Source organism: Tachypleus tridentatus, chromosome 8, assembly GCF_004210375.1.
Source record: "Tachypleus tridentatus isolate NWPU-2018 chromosome 8, ASM421037v1, whole genome shotgun sequence".
Lineage (NCBI taxonomy): Eukaryota > Metazoa > Arthropoda > Merostomata > Xiphosura > Limulidae > Tachypleus > Tachypleus tridentatus.
Window position 1 is genome coordinate 87,037,482 of NC_134832.1, and position 22,159 is coordinate 87,059,640.

The window sequence follows — 22,159 nt, forward strand, 5'->3', positions numbered from 1 at the left end:
AAATCCTCAACCTTCCCTTGTATTTGAATTGTAACATTTGCTTTTCTACTTATTTAACATCCTTCCAAGAAATACAAAATGTAACATCAATTGATCAGTATAATATTTTCATTATTCAGACAAAGCATAATTTTTATAATTTTCAATCTTACTTGTTTACAGAGCTATACACTAGAAAATCCAACTAAAATGCCATGCCCACTGCCATATTCTTTCTTTCACAAATTGCCAAGAGTTGTCACAGATATTTTATACTGTATTATGACTAACCAATAACAAGCCAAAGTTATAATCTACCAAATGACATGCTACGTTGTTTTCTGTACATAGAATTATCCATTTTACTTCCAGTTCAAACTTCATTCCCACATGAAATACATCAATGAGCTTAAATGAATTCTTAATGGCTCTTATTGAATAGTTAGAAACCCAGAAAATTATTATGGTTAAAGGATATTATCTGCATTTTATGTGTTTTAGTTCTTTGTTCATAGATGCATTTTTTAATTTAGTAAAAATCTATCTAGTGCAATAGTACTATTAGTGTGAAAAAGTAGGTTTAAGTTTTTATCTATGTGCAATGGCAAAACAACATGTATGTACTATATTTACTGCTTTTTATCTGCAGCTGTTACTTATTAGTAAAAGGTAACTAAAATGTCAAAATTAGAAATTTTGTTATGTTAAATAATCTTAGGTTAGGTAAAATAAAGAAAATTAATTTTTTTATGAAGTACACTTGCAAGCAGTTCATGTTTTTTGATAGCAAAACCTGAACTATACATCTGTTAAATGATTTACAGTTTATGTGGTGGGATTATTAACTAAGCATGGTTCAAAAAATAAGAAAACAATAAATTTTAACTAGGAGCAAATGTACAGTGTTATGTGATTTAAGCTATGTAGAATAAACAAATGTAGTGTCATCTATAATCTGAAGCCATTCTAAAAAGAAAAAGGGTAAGTCAGATTTATATTTTTATGGTGGTTAAGAGATCAGTTTAATTAATCAACTTTGCATACAATTAAAAAGAATAGCTTAAAATATAAATTTATACTTTAAAAAGTTTGATATTTAATTAGGAGGTTTTAGAGGTTATTCAAATGAAATTTGACAATTTTCAACTAAGTGTTAATATTAAAATGAAAAATCACATCATACTCAGAACAAGCAGTCATTTAACTCCATATATTTAGTGAGAAATGTTCAGTAAAAATACTTCATTAAAATTTCTTATTTTTTGCTTGAAAACTTCATAAAGATATACAGAACATATTAGAATTATTAGCATGGAAACTATAACAGTCTATTTGAAGTCACAAACTCTGCCAATTCAACTAAACTCATGGCGAGTGTTTTAATACTTAATAAAATTAAAATGCTAAACCTCTGTTAATATAAAATTTGAATTATAAGCTACATCTCTATGCCAAGTTTTTCGATATATTGACAATAAAGAATAGCTTTTAAGATCTGGAGTTACTGTGCTATCTTAATATTTTATAAGCACCACTTGAAATACCATGCAATCAACTCAGTACAACAGGTTTAAAGTTACTTGAACAGTTTAGTTTGATTAAATTTTGAACGTGAAACTATAAAAGATCATGACATACACTTTAGCATAGCCATACCAAAATAGTTAAATCTTAGTCACACTATTTCAACAAATTAATACTAACACATTACATTCATAATACAGTCAGCTCACCAAAAGCTTTGTTTTCAGTTTCTGTCCATTCTCTAGCTTGATCTCTACCCACTCATTAATACCATCTTGTTTAGGAAGAAGATACTCTGTAACCTTTGCATGGTTTAACACAGTCACTCTATCCGGTATTTTAGCCAGCTGTTCCATCACTCCACCTAAAATCACTTCATTCTCCACAATGTATGCTATATTATGCAACATTCCAGTATGCTGGAAAGAGATTCTGGCATCTGAGCATGCTTCCCAAACCTGGAACAGCAAATAAGTTACTTTTAATCCTTTTGATAACGTTTGATTTAAGTAAAAATTATCCAGAGATGAACTCGGCCAAATTTTCTAAAAAATTAGGGTGGATTGTAAAAGGGTCATATTTCATGTGGTAATAAAATTACTCAATAGCAGAAAAATAATTTATGGCTTAAGAAATTAACATGATACTTTGCTTAAGAATACATTATGTAAAGTTAGATCAAACTAAATGATAAGATAGAACTGAGTGAGACTTATATTAAGTTTTACTTGTCAAATTACATGTACAATTTAAAAAAAAAACGTTTTAGAACTTTCTCTCACTTGACTATACCTTGAAATGAACATTAATTCATATATTAATAAAAATTAATATATGACAAATGAAATACTTAACTTAATTCTGATTTGCAAGTAATCAAAATAAAAGTGATAACATTTACATTTTACTTAATTAATTTAGTTCACAGTTGTTGCACATGAAATTTGATAATAAAAATAGCATCTTAATGACTATTGTGTTTGTCATATTTCAGTTGGCCTGGTAAGCCATGAAATGAGCAAAATGCCTTATCAACACCACACGTGGTAAAAATAATCCAGTTGTCATGCTATATATTTTTCTTTATTATATAATGTAAATATAGTCTGGTTGACATATTATTATACATTTTCTTTACTATAATTCTCAGGTTCTTAGAATTACATACTATATACACATATTTTGTTTTGTAAAGGCAAATGTACAAGTACCAGAATTATAGAAATGGATTCATAGTTTGTGACATTTATATGCAAAAATGGCTCGTTTGGGTTGAGAAAATATTTTACATAGAAGACCGAACAACGTTTCGACCTTCACTCTTCTATGTAAAATATTTTCTCAACCCAAATGAGCCATTTTTGCATATATATTTCTCTACAAGTGGGTTTTCTCAACATCACTGAGTTTGTGACATTGAAAAATAATAAATTTTCTACAACAAAAATCTCAAGGGATAGAGTAGTTTGATGGTGCCAATTTCAAACATGTATCAGAATATGTCCATCACCTCTAGATCTGGAGTTACTGTGCTATTTTAATATTTTATAAGCACCACTTGAAATACCATACGATCAACTCAGTACAACAGGTTTAAAGTTACTTGAACAGTTTAGCTGATAAAAAACATTTTTGATAAGTTCTGTCACTGGCTATATTGTATTGATGTAAATTTCCAAATAAACTGTTCACATATGCTTCTTGTTCTCAGTATAACTGTAGTGAATTTCACCAGTTTTGCTTCATTCGTATGCTCATTTGCTCCGTCTACTCAATTTGCTGGAACACTCGAGAGGATCCTCAATTGAACATAAAAAAGGGAATGCAATCAGTTGGTCACATCATTGCTCAACACGCAGTCAAAAGAAAGCATAATTTACTTTGTTGCATATCCATGATATACTCAAATTCTGCTTAACTTTCTTTTTAGAAACTTTCAGGGTCTAGTACAGTGAACATAAATTATTTTATATTTTCTATAAAATCATCTGAAATTCTAGTTGTTTCCAGTTTCGATAACCTGAAAGTGCAAAAATCAGCAAGATGATTTCTGCTATGTTTGTAGCAAATATATTACAGTTTCATGAAGAAAAAACATCACACAAAAGATAAAAGAGCTTAATGCCACTATTTTGAATGTAACCTTGGTGACCAAGAAAACACTGGGCTTTACATGTCTTGTTCAGTTTGCACATCTGAACTAACAGAGTGGCTTAATAAGAAGAAAGTACACCATTTGCAATTTCAATATAGCACAAGTCCAAAGATCATCTAATTGACTGCTATTTTTGCAAGATTAATGATTCAGAATATTCAGGCAAAACTAAAAGAAAAACAACTGCTGTTTTTATTCGTTATAAGATGATTCGCTTATAAGACGGGTCCCAACTTCACCTGAGAGATTGTCGATATTCTGTTTAGACTCGTTTATAAGACGAAGGAAGGAAAGCAGGTAACGAGAGAAAAGTGAAAAAAATGGAAATTAATAGAAACCTAATTTTGGGTTTAGATATCACGATATTTCGATTTCAGATTAGAAGGAGAAAAATAGAAGAGATAGAAAAGTGAAAATAAATGAATAAATCCAAACTCGGTGTTCAAGCGTTTAATGGAATTTCATCAACTATTTTATTTACTGTATGATAAATATTCATATTTAAAACACATAACAAAGAACAATCTAACGCACAAAACTTATCATAACATATTTCAGTATCAAAGTACGTTTATGCTAACTTTTAAACCACATTTCTTCAAAGTATTAAAAGAGTTTATGCAAACTGCACTTTAATAGAACACAGCAAATCAGTATGCAAGTTATGAAATTCAAAAGCCTTCAAATTATTCGTTATCGCTATCTTTCAGCTTAAATGATACATCATATGAGTTTCTCTTTCTCTTCTGTGACATGATAGTAACGGTAAATTTTTGCTGTTTATTGAATACCAGTAGGTGTTGACAAGGTACTTACCAACAGCAAGCTAGTACCGAGAAGCAGCCAAGTGTTCGGGAAGAAACCGACAAGATGCTAAAAGATGTGTCTTTATTGATTCTTCTTCGTTAGCACTGTGGATTCATTGTGCTTACCGGTATGACGTTATAGGGAAAAATGAAGTCCCGTGCGCCCTTCAACGAACGATGCGCTGACTCACAATCACAGATCTAATAATAACAAGATAGCTCACTTCCATATTTTCACTGTCTGAAATATCTGCACAGTTCTGAGTGAACTAAATTTATTTTCTATGTCTGTAGACCTCGCCTATAAGACGGGCCCCCCCCAATTTGAGCCCAAAATCTCGAGGAAAAATCCCCGTCTTATAAGCGAGTAAACACGGTAAATATCTAAATATTGCATCTGCAATGAAAACAGTACCTCACAAGAATGGCCTTCCAATGGAATGTCCAGACGCAAATTGGGAAACAGAAGAGTTATCCTGCAAGGGAGAAAATGATCCATCTTCATCTATGAGGTCTGTTAAAAAAATACGCAGACTGTTTGAATTGCGCAGCTCCAGTTGGTTCCAGGGGAATCCGCTTGGTGTTGCTAGGTTCGCACAGATCAGCTGATTACGACGCCATTTCCCGATTGCAAATATCTTCATTTGTGTAGTAGCTACGCGGTTTTAAGTGAAGTGCAATTTTTTTCGTTTAGCGGATTTCAGAATGAATGACCTGAAGGAGCAACGACTCGCTGTGAAATTTTGTGTTAAACTTGGAAAATCTGCGACTGAAACTTTTGCTATGTTTAACACGGCTTACGGTGATGTTGCTATGAAGCATACGTTATGTTTCAAGTGGCATGAACGTTTAAAGTCCATTGAAGATGATGAGTGTCCTGGACGTCCTTCCACGTCAACTGACGACCCACACGTTGACAAAATCAACACCTTGGTGCGGGCAAATCGACGTCTGACTGTCAGGAAGCTTGCTGAAGAGTGTGGGATATCAGTTGAATCTTGTTACGAGATTTTGACCGAAAAATTGAAGATGCACCGCATTGCTGCGAAATTTGTGCCTCAGAACTTTTGAGTTTTTGGCCAAACACTTGATCACTGTTCTCCCCCCCCCTACTCACCTGACCTTGCTCCTTGCAATTTTTTCTTGTTCCCCAAACTCAAAAGACCCTTGAAAGGAAGAAGATTTGAGACGATTCCCGAGATTAAGGCAAATGCGACGAAGGAGCTGGAGGACATTACAAAAGAAGCGTACCAGGACTGTTTCAACAAGTGGAAACACCATTGGGATAAGTGTGTGCGTTGGGGAGGAGAGTACTTTGAAGGGATCCCAGACCTGTAACTTCTAAATAAAGTACATTTTGTTTTATGACGTCAGTCCGCGTATTTTTTTAACAGCCCTCGTACATCAAATGCCTCATTTAATCACATAAGAATAGATGTGTAATCTGATTTGTGACTTGTCTCTATCACAACAGCATGGAAAACCTTTTAGTTCTCATTTACAACAACAAAATTTATTAGCTTCAGGAACAAGAGTTTAATTTACTGAAGTCACTATCGATGTATTACATCATTCTCACTACAATATACAAGGTACTTTGTGTTTTTTGTACAAATGTTGATGCACTGATAGAAGAATTATATATGAAACATCATCCTGAAAAATAGAGGCTTTTTATTAACTCATTTAAAGTCAGTCTGAAAGTTGTACTTTTGCACAATGGAAACACAAAGGCATCGATTCCTGTTGCTCATGGCATGAACATCAAAGAAACTTTTCAAAGCATGTAGATTATACTTAAGGACATTAAATATGATCACTGTATGTAGAACATATATAATAATGTAAAAGTTATTGCATTCCTGCTAGGACAGAAGTGTGTGTAAACTAAATGCTTTCTGCAATCTCTGTGACAGCCCAGATGATAAAAAACATTTCAAATAGAAGGAATGGCCAGTAAGAGAGAAATACAACCTTTAGTTAATCATTTAAAATGTGGTTCCAGCCCCACTCCATATAAAGATGAGACTCACGAAGAACTGACATGAGGTGCGAATGTCAGCGAGAGACTCCAAGTTCCTGTAAAAACGAAGGGGAACATGTTGAGCCCACACAAACTTGGAATTGCCTGTCCATTAAGAAATGACCATGTAACCCATATAAATGGAGATCTCACAAAATGCCATACCTCCATATTGTATAATAAACCTTCTCAATGCAAAGAGTATCAATACAAAATGTTGTCTTTTGAGAAAGGCTCCTTTGATTGACGTTTCAAGTCAAATCAAGTGGAGTGCTGTCGTCAGAACCTACGCTAGAAGAGCAAGAGGAGGTTGTTTGATTTGAGGAACCAAACAAGACAAGCATTAACCATCCTCTCTAAGGTCTTACAGAGACAGTTTGTCAAAGTAATTAGATGGTATTTTGAAGAAATCTTGGAATCCTTTCCAGGCTAGGAGAAAGATAGAACAATAACCCAGTGCCAGGCATCAGGAAAAATATTCTCCTGCCAGATCCTGTTAAAAATAATTAGAAGAATAGCAAGAGAGTCAGGAGACAGATAGAGCAGCATTTCATAGTATACATCATCAGGTCTGACTGATGTACTACCACACCAATGAAGGGTTAATTTGGGTTTCACCAGTGTAAAGGGATGATTATCTTCATACAGACAATAAACTTAAAAGAAAAAAGGTGATTTCTTTGCCCAAGTCTTGATGGTTAAGAAAGTGGAAGATGAAGCAGAAATGCTAGATACCTGGCACATGCTTTCACCTAAAGTATCGGCAATACTCCATGTATCAGCAACATCTTGGCCATAAGAGAGCAAGATCGAGAAGGGGACAGAAGTATGCTGCCCACTGACCTTTCAAATCTTGTCCCATATAACTTTGGAAATGATGATAGAGGATATGCTGGTTGTGAACTTAATCCAAGATTACTTCTGGCTTTGACATCTTACCCACCGTGCACATGCACGGGCCTGCTGGAAAGCAATGTGGTTTGAGAGTGTGAGATACCTATGAAGGGTATCCCAGGCCCATTTCTGAGCCTTCTGTGCCAGGTGGTAGGCAAGATTCCACCATGGACAAGAATATAAAGGAAAATGTGTCAAGGTTTTAGTAATACATTGAGCAGCTACCTGTATAAGATTCACTTACTGCTGCCACACAGCTGTCTATTGATGGCTTATAGACAATGGCAGGATCAAGTTCTGTGAATGCAATGAAAGAGAGCCAGTGTACTTGATCCAGCTTCCATTGGAGCACGCAGGTCAGGTGGCATCAACCATGCCCAGTCTCTCTCAAAATGATAGGAAAATAATCACTGTCTCTTGGGTTCTTGTCAACCGTCCATGAAAAGTGGGAGAAGAGCAAACTGAGAGATCAAAAACAATAAAGAATTGACTAGGTACATAAAAATAAGCATAAGAACCAGGATTGAAAAGAGAAAGGCTGTGATCAGAGAGCATACACTCTATGGAGCAACCACTCCCATCAATATCAGCACTTCCCCAGAGGGGATGATGCCCATCTAAGTCCCCCAGGATTAAAAAGGGAGATAGCAACTGTTAAATGAGAGCATAAATGGCTGATTGATCATAGGTATCTCCAGGCAACAGGTAGAGAGAACAAACAGTGATAGTACAACCCAAGGAAACAAGGATGGCTATGGCTACCAATGGTGTGTCAAGTGGCAAAGATAGGGTGGGTACATGCCAATCAACCAACAGTGCTACCCCTCTGTGCACTCGTCCATTGCACGGCCTGTCATTTCTGTACAAAGAAAACTGCTAAAAGGTGATTGTATTGGCAGGTTTCAGAAATGTTTCCTCTAAGGAAAGACATGCAGGATGGTAGGAAGCAATCAGTGCTTCGATGTCATCCAGATTAGAATGTAAACCTCTACAGTCCCACTGTATCAAGGTGGCCATTTTTATTTATACAAAAGCGAATTGGTTGGAGAGCCCTTCTGTTTATGACAACGTCTTTTTTTATTTATTCAAGAGAGGTCTGTCAACCTCCATAAATCAATTGGGCAAGTCTTTGTTGTTATAAAAGGATTACAGCAACTCAGGACATGAATGAGTGATCGTTTTGTATCTTTAGAAAGGAGATGTACCCAAGAAAATGCCAGTACCTGGAATCAAAGGAAGTGGATTTTGGGGTTTGCTGGAATGAATGTTGGAGACAGAGATCAATGTTGACATTGATTCATCAACTTTTTAACCATGGATGTTAAAAGACTTTTCATATGGTTTAAGAATGATTCTTTTGGAGGCAAAGAGAGATCCGTCTGCACTCCCACTGTTGTAGAGGAAAAAAGTGCAGCATTATATGTCCGAGTTGAAGTGATGGACAGCAACTTTCGGGCATCCTTTTCTTCCATCCATTTAGGGCAAGAACAAAAGTAAGATGGGTGAAATCCATTGCAACTGACGCAATAAGGGTTCATTTTACACTTATAGGCATCGTGGACCTTGCTAATGCAACATGTACATGTCAAGGAACAATCACACAATGTCTTTGAGTGACTGAACTGCTGACACTGGAAACATCAGAGAGGGTCTGGAATGTATGGCTGTACCCTGCAATTAAGATAACCTGTCTTGATGATAGCAAGTGGATGCAGTGACATAAATGTTAAAATAAGGACACTGGTCAGCATCATAATTCCATCTTTGCAAGTGGAGATACGCCTCACTGCAGAAACTCCTTGGGTGGAGAAACCAGCAAGAATCTCTGACTTGGGGATGTTCTTCAAATCCCTCTCAACAATAACTCCTCACAACAAATTCAAAGTAGCATGAGGTGTAACCTTAATCAAAATATCCAATGCCTTTGAATGTAAGAGTTCACTGTGTTGAGATGTTTCACCAAAGAAAAGTTATTGACTGACTTTGGAGAGCCAGCAAGTCCCTCTAGTTCCTTCTGAATGAAAAAGGGAGACATCTGCCCAAAAGGTTTGTCTGAAAGAATTTGTTTGTTTGTTTGTTTTGGAATTTCGCACAAAGCTACTCGAGGGCTATCTGTGCTAGCCGTCCCTAATTTAGCAGTGTAAGACTAGAGGGAAGGCAGCTAGTCATCACCACCCACCGCCAACTCTTGGGCTACTCTTTTACCAACGAATAGTGGGATTGACCGTCACATTATAATGCCCCACGGCTGGGAGGGCGAGCATGTTTAGCGCGACGCGGGCGTGAACCCACGACCCTCGGATTACGAGTCGCACGCCTTACGTGCTTGGCCATGCCGGGCCCATCTGAAAGAGAATGTAGTATAAGAAAATGAGGTACAGGTGTTACAACTGTTGATAGCTGCTACTCAGAATCTTCAAGACGTGGTTGTTTACCTATGGACTGTTTTTTCACTATTTTATTTAAGTTTTTATTTGGAGAATTCATAATAAAAACAAAAGAATTTTTTTAAGCCCACTAACCCAACCCTCCACAAAGCCCTATGAAGTGTTCATTGGTTGGTTGATTTAGTGTTTTATGGCACAAAGCAGCTAGGCTATCTGCACCAAACATCTGGTAAAAAGGTAAAAATAAAGGAAATGTAGTAAAATTCATAAAAGGAAATGAAGGTAAAGCAAAACAGCATTAAAAAACAGAAAAAGCATAAAACCAATGTTAACACCTGGTCTACAATGTTAAGAGAGAAAGCAGAGTAAAAGAAGTTGTAAAGGACTTTCTGTAGCATAATGGCAATGATCATAACCTGCCAGGAAGACTAACAGGTAAGTACAAGAACCACCGTCAGTCACCTGAAGTTGGGTTTTCCAGTCCTGGTTCCAGATTGTGTCATTATGGCCAGTATCAAAAAGTAAAGTAATAAAAGTGTTAAAAGATATGCAGCAAAATTGTAATTATAACTCACCAGGAGGACTAACAGGTAGTTCAAAAGGATAGTTCAAACAGCAGCCTCAGTCACCTGAAGTTGGCCTTTCCAGTCCTGGTATCAATTTACTTAATGTCATGGCCATTTTCCAATCTCGATTCAAACTATAGAGATTGAGATTCTTAAAACGGAACCACAATTCAAAAGATGTAATGAATAGATATCAAACACTTAAATGACATTAAAAAGATTAATGGCCATTAAAAAACTAAAAACTTTATTTAAGTGGACAGTGTCACAGTCACCAATAACACTGTCTGATGTTATGGACAAGCCTTGGAACCAAACAGTGTTAAAATGGTGCCGTCGTTGAGAGTCATAACAATGGCAAGAAAGTAAAATGTGGCTTACAGTGATTTGAGTGTTACACAAACTACACACTGGTGCATCAGTTCCAGATAAAAGAAAATGATGAGTTAAAAACTGTGACCAATATGTAGTCTAGTTGGAACAACTTCCTCCTTCCAAACCTTACAGAAGCAAGATGGCTAAAGTCCAATATAGGATTTTATTTGTAAAAGCTTGTTGTCGTGTTGCTCACTCCAAGTTGACTGTCAGTTGGTATGGAGCCGATCCTTGAATACAGGACCATAGTCCATGTATGGAATAGGCACAGTGGTGATAGCGCCAGAGCAGATAGATTTAGCTGCCGTGTCTGCAAGCTCATTCCCGCAAATACCACCATGGCTTGGTATCCAGAAAAACTGGATAGAACTAGATGTTAATGAGAAATGAGCCAGTCAGTTCTGAATATCAGCGAAAACACAGTGTGAGCCAATGTGAAGCAATTCCAGGGCCAGTAGAGAACTAAGCGAGTCAGTATAAATAGTGTAGTTGGAGTATCGCTTTAGCTTCAATATAATCCAGCACAAAAGAAATGGCATACAGCTCAGCAGCGAACACAGAAGCTCTAGAGAGGATTCTGCGTGCAACCACCAAACCACAACAAACCATGGCAGAGCCCACAGAGTTACCTGATTTGAAACCATCCGTATAAATTGGAATGGAAAGATTGTTCAAAAGATGTTCGGTAAATAAAAGATAGTACTTCCAATCGGGAATATCTGCCTTTCTCAGAGAACTTAAAGAAAGGTTACATTTGGAGACTATAATAAGCCATGATGGGATGGGCTAACCAATGGATTCTGCAATGTTATCCAAGTACAGACCCAATTCATCCAATTGCACCTGGACGAGAAGGCCAAAAGAAGCAATGGCAGATCGTCTGTTCCGAAAAAGTATGGCCCACCAAGGAAGGAAAACACATCCCTAGGTAGGATGCTTTGGCAAGACACGAAGTTTCAAAGAATACAGTAAAGACAGTTGCAAACGGCAAAGGTGCAGAGAAGGTTCCTGAGACTCTACGTATAAGATCTGAACTGGTGAAGTGTAGAAAGCTCCAGTGCATGGCCAAAGTCCCTGATGATGAACAGAATCCAGCATCTTCAAGGCCGGGGTCCTGGCAGAGCCACAGATCAGTGATCCATAGTCTATTTTTTGATCGAATAAAAGCACGATATATCTTTAACATAGAACATCGATCTGCTCCCCAAGTGGTGGAAGAGAGGACATGGAGGATGTTCAATGCTCTTGTACATTTGACCCATGGCTGATTGTTGTGTAGTGTAAAGGTCAGCTTATGGTCAAAGATAAGCCCCAAGAACTTTGTCTCAGGGACCTCAGTTAGTACCACTTCACCAACAGCGAATTCTGGATCAGGGTGAATGCCTTGTTGGCAGCAAAAGTGCATGCAAATGATTTTAGAGAGTTAAAACCATTTTCCATGGTTCACTTTAGTAAACAATTGAGGGCAGTCTTAGCTGCTACTCAATATACCTCATGTTCCACAACTGATACAAGATGTGAATGTCGTCGACATAGAGCCCATTTGCAACAATAAGAGGGAGTTGTTCAGTGATGGCATTAATCTTTATACTGAAAAGTGTCGAACCCATACGAACTTGGAATCTCCTATCCATTAAAATTTTTTTAATAAACATGGGTAAATGACCACGTAACCCATATATATGGAGGTCTTGCAAAATGCCATACCCCATGTTGTGTCATAAGCCTTCTCAATGTCAAAGAATACTGATACAAGATGTTGTCATTTGAGAAAGGCTTCTCTGATTTATGTTTGAAGTTGAATAAGGTGGTCCGTGGTGGAGTGCTGTCGTCAGAACCCATACTGGGAAGGGCAAGAGGAGGTTGTTTGATTCGAGGAACCAAACAAGACGAGCATTAACCATCTTCTTTTAGGCCTTACAGAGACATGTCATCAAAGCAATTAGACAGTAGTTTGAAGGAATCTTGGGATCTTTCCCAGGCTTAGAGAAAGGTAAGATAATAGCCTGGCACCAGATCTGGATAAAAACAATTAGAAGAATATCAAGAAAAGCAGGAGAGAGAGAGCGCAGCATGTCACAGTGTACATCATCAGGTCCAACAGATGTACCACCAGACTGATGAAGGGCCATTTTCAGTTCCACTAGTGTAAAGTAACAATTATAGTCAGAGAGACAGTCAGTTTTAAAGGAAAGAGGTGAACGCTCTGTCCGAGTCTTGATGGCCAAGAATGTGGATCAACAAGCAAAAGTGCTAGATACCTGGCAAAAGTTTTCACCTAAAGTATCGGCAATACTCTGGACATGAGCTACCTCTTGGCCATCAGAGAGTAACATCGAGAGGGGGACAGAATTGTAATGCCCACTGACCTTCCGAACCCTGTCCCATATGACCTTCGAACTGGTGGTAGAAAATATGCTAGTTGTGAACTTAATCCTAGATTCCTTCTGGCTTTGACGTCTTACCCACCTAGAATGTGCACGGACCCGTTGGAAAGGAATGTGGTTTGAAAGTGTGGAATATGTACGGAAAGTATCCCAGGCCCGTTTTTGAGCCTTCCATGCCATGTGGCAGGCAGGATTCCACCATGGACAAAGATATCATGGAAAACATGTTGAGGTTTTAGGAATACACTGAACAGCTGCTTGTTTAATACAGTCAGTTACTGCTGCCACACAGTTGTCTATTGATGGCTGACTGATGATGGCAGGATCAAGTTGTGCGAGAGCAGTGAAAGTGGACCAGTCTGCCTGATCCACCTTCCACTAGGGCACGTGGGTAGGGTGGCATCGACCACAGCCAGTCTCTCTCTTTATACTTTTGTATAAATGATATAATTTTTCGTTGTTTGAAATTTATTGGCATGGTTATGTATTTCTTGACACATACATCCATAATGAAAATTCACATACAGTAGACCCTCCATTATCCAAATAGTATGGGATGCAAGCCATTTTGGATTAGGGAAATTTCTGAATTAGTGAACAGTACAAATATCATTACAGCAATAAAGTATATTGACAAAGTTGCAAGGTTTTGAGAAAGTGAATTTCTGTATAAACCACATACACACAAAACCTGTTTCTTCTATCTATCAATCTCTTGTTATTTTCATTGTTTTCGTAAAATGCTTGCATCCAATTTCAATCATCTTCTGTTTATAACTTCTCAGCTCACTATCACTCTTCTTGATATCCAAAAGTCTTGAGGTGCTGACTCTGTACCCTTCAATCAAATGTTTCTAGTCTTTATTTCCAACCTGGTTCAGAATTTCCACTTTCTGATCAATTGTAAGGCACCTGTAAACTCAAAAGCTTTCATCTTGATCAGAGGCACCCCAGCCTCCATTTCAATGCAGCTGCATTTGCATAATGCTCTTAATAACATAAATGATATGTGCACAAGCATAGTAGTTTCAGGTTCAGATTTTTGAGGCTTTGGATTAAAGGGATCTGGATTACAGAAGACCTACTGTGTGTACATGCAAGTTAATAATTTTAAGTTATAAATTTTAAATCTACAAATATATACATTTTGTTCTTAAATTTAAAATTTCAATTATTTATTTTTAGCATTTTCAGCTTTAAAAACCATGTCACAAAATAAATTATCTATTACTAATAATTTACATCTAAACCTAATTTACAACAATTTAATATCAACAGTAAACTTTACATACATCTTAATTAAAATTTAAAGAAGCATTATAGCAGACAATAAATGATTTTTCATTCCAATACCCATCAGTATGCCAAAAAAAACAAGTGTCTCACCTGCATTCTTTTCACTGGTTTCAGTCTCACTGAGCATATGTTATCCCAAGCACCAAAACCTAAAACATATTCAATACAAATGATAACAGAAAAAGAAGCATTTGTAGTTTTTATGCACTGAGGTACTGAGTTTTTAAACTATAGCCTATATAATACAAGAATGAGTAAGATGATAAAAAGATAAATGATCCATCAAGGTTACTGCCTCACTCACAAAAAACAAGAAGTAAAAATGTCAAATACAAATTAAATGTTGCCCTTCCTCCTCTATACACTACAAGAAAAGTTTAAAAACCACTAGCAAAAACAACAACATAAGGTAACCTATTTCAAAAGCTTAAAACTAACTTAACATTTTTTAAACTAGTAAGTTTATGTATAAAATTTTATAGTTACAATCTTTGAGCATTACTAATCCTTTCTTTAATTTTGATTTACAAACATAAAATGACCAATAAGAGTTCTTATGGTACAATGTTAAATGCAGTATCATAGCTGTCTCAATGGTCAATAACATTTTTAATAACTAATATTTTTACTTTTGCAATAATAATTACAATCCATTACCTTTTAACTGATGTACAGTATTTAAATCAGTTATTTTATAATTATAAATGTAAGACATAAGACCTTCATTATTACAAAATGAATTTAATATGTTAAACATTCTATTAGATTATGCAGCAAATCTGGAAAAATTGAGAACAATTTTAATAGTCGTGGATTGATGTTATAGGTTTATGTTCACATTCTTTAGCTATGTATATGTTAAAGCTCTAACTTGATTTGATACCCGCATATCCTGATTCTCACAGAATATACATACCACAGCTCTGCCACTTGTTAGATAAAACAGCCACAAAATCTGTGTTCAATTCTGATCATTTTTCTAATTCTGACCAGCTTAGAATTCTGACATTCATTTAATTCTGGGTATTCTTGGTATTTGAACCCAGAAAAGCCTGAAACAAGGCTATGCTTTGTTTCACGGAAGCATATTTTCATGTACTTATTTTTTAACTGTATGCTATTCAGCATTAATATGACCAGTGTTAATTATCATTATTACTGTATAGTTTCTTATGCAAATTCTAATGAGTAAATATTTTAAATACATATAATAATAATTCTAGTTATTAACAGATAAGTAACATAATACCAAAAGCAGTGTCTGAGAGCCATTCCACTTCACTCTGCTATCACTACATCCCTTATGCACAAAAACGTTCAAAGTAAATACATAATTTATTAAGCATAAATAAAGAAGCATCCAAAACATTACAATATTGTTCAACATGACCACATCTAATATTTTGCAGTGTTTAAACAATACAAACACAATACCATTAATATTAACCTCAAAAGAATATTGCATATTCAAGTTTTAGTTGCAATAGTACTTTTGTACCACAATAATAAATACATGTAAAATTCACAATATTTTTAAAACTGTGCAATCACTTTGAAAATTGTAGTGTCTATGTATTAAATCACAATAAAATTCCTTCACTTTAAAGGTGAATATTGTTAAAACAATAATGAATGTTATACACATTTAGACATAATGTCGTTTTGATTAACAGAATTAATAACTTAATTTATAATCCATCGTATTTAAGAATAAGGTAGCAGTTGACCAACACATTTTACAAATAAATTCAGGTAAATAGGACAGAAAGCTATCAATCTCTTACTCTTCAGTAAATACCGAGTAGTCGGTGTGAGGGCAAATACATGATTACTGTATTAATAACTTCTATTTACAATCCATCATATTTAAGAATAAGGTAGCAGTTGACCAACACAACAAAAGCCTATTTCAAATATAATCCATTTTTCTAAAATCAATTAACTTTTTTATCAGTAATCTACACAATCTGTTAATTTTAGACCACTGACTGTAATCTTTACGATAACTTCAGACAGATTCAGATAGGTAGGATAGAAAGCTACCAATCTCTTACTATTTAGTAAATCCCGAGTTGCCGGTGTGAGGGCAAATACACGATTACTGTATTTCTCTGTTAATGGCTTCTGTGAAAAGGGAGGTCCTGTCTCTAGCATCAGAATTTTCTTATCTAATAAAACTGAAGAATAACCTGAAAGAAAAACCATAACAGGTTACTGTTTATATACAAACATTAGAAAATTTTCACACAAGTTAGCACATTATGTAGAGTTTTACAAGAGTATTTCACACGTTATTTATGTTACAATTACCTTTGATATAACTCTGATTTATTCCTTTAAATTAATTAAATGATGTAATGAAGTTAAGATTAAGATAAATGTTTAAGATTCATTTACAAGCTTAATTAAAAGATTATTTTTGAAAACATTTTTAAAGTTTTTTTTCCTGACTAAACCTTTATTCTTCCTATAACTACAAAACATGTTTTCAAGCTTATTTTAATTCTAGTTATTAGGTTTAACAAATTATAACCCAAATGTTTGTGCTAATCACAAAATATACTCTTCAAAAAAGAAACGCAAAAGGAATATTTTTTTTTATTTTAAAGAGAAATATATGTAATAACGTTACAAGCTCAGAGTATGTGATGTTACACGTGTTAAGGCACTGATTGTCAGACCAAAATGACAATAAACATTGTGCACTTTGAAAACGGAGGAAAACATCAGATTTTTCGCCAAAACGCATTCGTGTCCAATAAATCTGTTTGAGAGATCTGCATGTTCTGCAAGTGCAACATGTGCAAAATCCCTATAAAAGTGACAGGTTCTCGGTTTCCATAGTTCAGTGTTAAGCCACCGACACGCAATACAGTTACGCCAAGACTGACTGAAGCACAACGCAACAACGCCATTGGTCGCTTGGAAGCAGGCAAATCTCGATCAGATGTTGCCAGAGCTGTGAATGTCTACCCAAGCACCATCACAAGGCTATGGAATCGCCACCAACAACATGGATCAACTTGTGACCGCCCACGATCTGGCAGACCTCGTGACCACGCCGCACAAGATCGCTACATCCGTTACGCCACCTTCGGATAGGACCACCACTGCAACGTCTACTGCCTCAACCATACCAGAGCTGCGAGGATTCCGATCAGACCGTGACGCAGCCGCCGACGATTCTAGGCCCCATGTGCAATCCATCATGGTGAACGCCAACGATGTTTTTCAACATGGCAACACCCGTCCTCACACAGCCTGACTAACCACTGTCTTCTTGAGACACCACAACATCAACGTTCTTCCCTGGCCCTCCAGATCACCAGATTTTAACCCCACCGAACATCTTTGGGACGAGTTGGACCGACGTCTGCGATGGCGACAACCTCAACCTCAGACTCTACCTCAGCTTGCAGCAGCTTTGCAGGCTGAGTGGACAGCCATTCCACAGGATATGATTCGTCATCTCATAGCTTCCATGGGCAGGAGATGCCAAACAGTTATTGGTGCCCACGGGGGCATACTCGTTATTGACGTTGAGTGATGTTAAACTTCACCTAGTGAGCGTGGACTTCGCCTTTGCAGACTTTGGATGTTCAGCAGTGAATGTGCAAAGTTTCACACAAGTCATACAGAACTACCTGGAATAAACTTGTTAACAATTTGTCTCAAATTTTGCCTTTTGCATTTCTCTTTTTGAAGAGTATATAATTCAAAATGCAGAAAACAAAAAAAACTTTTCTAAATTTTAAGAATTAAAGGTTTAATAGGAACCAACAGAATTCTCATATTTTAATGAAGGGCATTATAATGCATATCATACTTACCAAGTGCACATGCCATAGCACTTCCCACTAAACCACCCCCAGAAACAACAATATCCCAAACTTCAGCAGGTTGGCTCTGCTCACCATCTTCCTGAACTTGTTGGAGTCTGGACCCAGTTGAAGTGAGATTTTTGTTTGAGAGTTGAAAAAAAAATATGTCAATGGACAACAATTTATGCTGTAAGGAATACTTTTACACAACTGCCTGGTCCTCCTAATTGTGGTAAATTTGATAGCATCTTGACAGAATACATTCAGACATCCAGGAAACATTGTTGAACTGTACACTAAGCTTTGTATTCACCTAAATAAATAAATAGTTTGTAATCATTGAATCTAAAAAAAACACTCATTACATTTTTAACTTGAAAAAACTAATTTGCACTTATTTATGAGAGTTGCATGATAAAAAGTGTTATAAATGACAACCAATTTGAATTTTATGTGTAATAACATAATATTTAACATAAAATGTGTATAAATTAAGGTTCTAAACCTCATAATTTAATTTTTAGTGGTTAATATTTTTAAAAACCATATTCAATAAAACATGATAAAACTAAATTACTAAGAGGTAAACAGTTAATACTACGCACTATAGCAAACTACATTTTTCAGATGTAGTAATTATATACAGGATTCTCAAATTCCAAAGTATGAATAAAACAATCATTTGTCTGTAATGTACCTCACACATTAAAATATCAAGAGGTATTCTGATTGGTTCACTTAGAATATCCTTACTTTCACACTTCATGAACAAACCGAAAACTAATCACTAAATCCAACTTTGATCTCCCCTAAATGTTTATCAACCATTTTCTCATACTCCAGTTAAATAACAGCCTTTTCCATTGCAGAAGGGAATTTGTTCCACAGATTTACTATTTGAGAAATAATCATTAAAACCTTTGGAAATTCTTGGTATGCTAAATTATATTGTGTTTCTGTAAAAATACACTAGATTATGATATTTATATTACTTTCAGTATCTTAAACATAAATGGTTTCCAACAGTATATGAGAATCTCCATTGACACAGAGAAACATTTGACTAAAGAATAATTTCTGAGGTTCTTGTTTTGTGGGCATCAACTACAGCCTCAACCAGCTCAATAATGAAATATCAACTAATCATGAGAACCGTTTACCAATACATTAGGATGAGTTATACATCATAAGGTACAAGTTATACTGACATATATCAAACACTGGAAGATTAAAATCTATGAGGTAATGCCTGCACAATAGCAACAAAGATTTCCAATTCAAAATCTTTCTTTCTTTTTTAACTTGACAGTGAAATATTCAAAGACCACAGTTCAGCATACATCAATTTCACACATTCAAAATTACTAACATAACACTATGTCACAAGTCAATCTAACAAAATAAAAACTACAAAACATGAGACTGTTTAGTTACATCAGACACCGTAGCTTAGCCAAGATTAACGTACAAAAGTAAAGCAAGAAACTTGCAAATTATTATAAATAGAAGTTCTGTATGTAATGTAAAAATGTTTACAGTTAAGTTAAGAAATAGTGCCAACTTAATTCCACATCACTTTCTAGTATTTCTTCCATATGTTCTTTTTTTTTCTGCAGTGTATCAAAAAAATCCCCAAAGAAAATGATTCTTACTTTGTAGTCCAAGGACCATTGACTATACTAACTATTCAATAAAAGATGCTTTATCTTTTCAACCACTTTGCTATCTTGTTGTGCTATACACAAAAAATTTATGTTAACTTTGTTCCAGACTTTTGCACAATGCTATTCAAGAGTTATATGCACACAGTAATCTATAGTTTTAAAATTACAAATTAGAAGGAAGAGAGCTTCTAAACATCCAATGTCAACTATTGGTCCATTACTTTTGACCACATAATATAATTTTACATCTTTTATGACCAAGTTTAAAAGTTAAAAAATAACTTAAAATTAAACTATGTAAATGTATATTACTGTAACAGCATTCTTTATAGATTGGTATTTACTCTCTACTTATTTTAAGTTACCTGAAAAATAGCTATGGTACTTGAATATTCACCCCCACAAAATGGGGTCCAAGTGTTATTAATGGAGTCTAGCCAAAGTGGGCATCTGTTAATAAGTGTGCTACAAGCACCAGTGCATCAGTATTTTCTATATTACATTAATTACTAATATCAACTTCTTACAACAGTAAACTACTTACTCAGTCAAAACCAATAATATATAGTCTAATTAAATACAATTTTCAAACTGATAGGAGCATAATGAGTAAAGTTTGTTGACTGACCATTTCTAGCTACAATGAGAATGTTAAAGTAATAAAGAATGACTTTGACAAGTTGGTAAGTAATTACAGTATGTACCAAGTAATGGACCTGGGTTACCATAATTTTCGTCACATTTATTAAAGACAGGAACCTGCTCTGTATCACATCAAAAAAACATTACTGACTCAGTGGTGCTGATAGCATCAAAATGGAACTATGTTTTTAGTAGAAAAGGTAATATAATTTTTGGATGCATTGAAAATAAAACCAAGAGATAATTACATCTCTATATGTAAATTGTTGGTATACCTCACGTGAAATATTGCACAAAGTTTTGATTTTCTTATCCATGCAAAAATTGTTTCGAGGAGGGCTGCTAGGGTAACTATAGTAAAAGGAAAGAATAGATACTTATTTGAATAGGTTAAAATTTCTCAATACTATTTTCTTTTTGAGCCAATATTAGCAACAGAACAAGAGGGCTAATTTTAACATATGTTACAGATAGGCTAAGCTCCACATTAAAAAAAATGTATACATTTTTCTAAAATAGATTAGTTTACACAGAGTTACCATTAGCAACAGCAGAGATTAACAGCACTGAACAGTTGTAGTTATTTATTAAAGGATGGAAAGCTATTGGAGAGAAAGAGTGTATTTTAAGAAATTACTACTTGGATATCTTAAGGTTTGAAAGAGGAATACATGAAATAGGATGAAATTCCTGGCAGGTTTTTGTTGAAAAGGAGAATTTCTTGGAGAGACATTACAGTTTAAAATTTTTTGAAGCTCGAATGTGATAATAAAAATCTCATTTTCACAAGAAACGTTGTAGATATACTACTATAGGGAAGAAGACAAGGATTGGGAAATTCTGATAAGAATATTTTCCTTTAGAGGTAGATTAACCAGACGGACCTATGAAACCTGGAGCATCCCATTTTTAAGTACAGTGTGTTCATTACATTGTTTGTTTTGAATTTTGTACAAAGGTACACGAGGGCTATCTTTGCTAGCCATCCCTAATTTAGCAGTGTAAGACTAGAGGGAAGACAGCTAGTCATCACCATCCACTGCTAACTTTTAAGCTACTCTTTTACCAGCAGATAGTGCAATTGACCATCACTTTATAACACCCCACAGCTGAAGGGACAAGCATTTTTGGTGCAACGGGGATTCAAACACACAACTGCCAAATTACGAGTTGAGTGTCTTAACCACCTGGCCATACCAGACCCGTTCATCACCTACAGTTTCTTTAAGTTTTACATGGATAATCACCTTACAAATATGTATCTCATATTTTCTCAACTTGTTACTGGGCTGCTGAAAGAACAAAGTTAAGAATACCTGCCAAGCAACAAAAAAATGAAACTAAGAGAAAATATTTACATTTTGAGTACTTTCCGAACCAAAAATAAAAAGTTAAAAGCTTATCTATTTCAAAGAATAATAAAAAAATACACCTTCCAATTAAGGGCACAATGCAATAATCAACTAATTATTTAAGAAATGGTAAAAATGTCATTGTAATTTAAACTGTTTCAAAGCTCTTATGATCTTACTCCGTATGTAAAGAAAAATTGTTGTAAACCAACATTAATCATTATACATAAAATAGTAGTACTATATTAGTACTGTGTGGCTGCGATAGTTGTAATACTGCTGGTACAA

General features: G+C 35.3%; 1 protein-coding gene across 7 annotated transcripts in view; it reads right to left on the minus strand.

Moving 5' to 3' along the window:
* The window catches only part of Coq6 (ubiquinone biosynthesis protein COQ6, mitochondrial), a 58,311-nt gene that overhangs the window by 34,019 nt on the left and 2,133 nt on the right, over nt 1-22,159 (minus strand). For 6 of the 7 annotated variants that reach the window (XM_076449955.1, XM_076449953.1, XM_076449957.1 and 3 more), the window contains exons 2-5: nt 18,223-18,526; nt 16,447-16,581; nt 14,483-14,541; nt 1,713-1,961 (exon numbers count right to left, since the gene is read on the minus strand). In XM_076449955.1, the coding sequence (XP_076306070.1) occupies nt 1,713-1,961; nt 14,483-14,541; nt 16,447-16,581; nt 18,223-18,238 (459 nt within the window). In that variant the 5' untranslated portion in view covers nt 18,239-18,526. Of the gene's footprint in view, nt 1-1,712; nt 1,962-14,482; nt 14,542-16,446; nt 16,582-18,222; nt 18,527-20,794; nt 20,874-22,159 lie in introns of those variants that run through there. The other variant, XM_076449956.1, reaches the window with a different exon arrangement.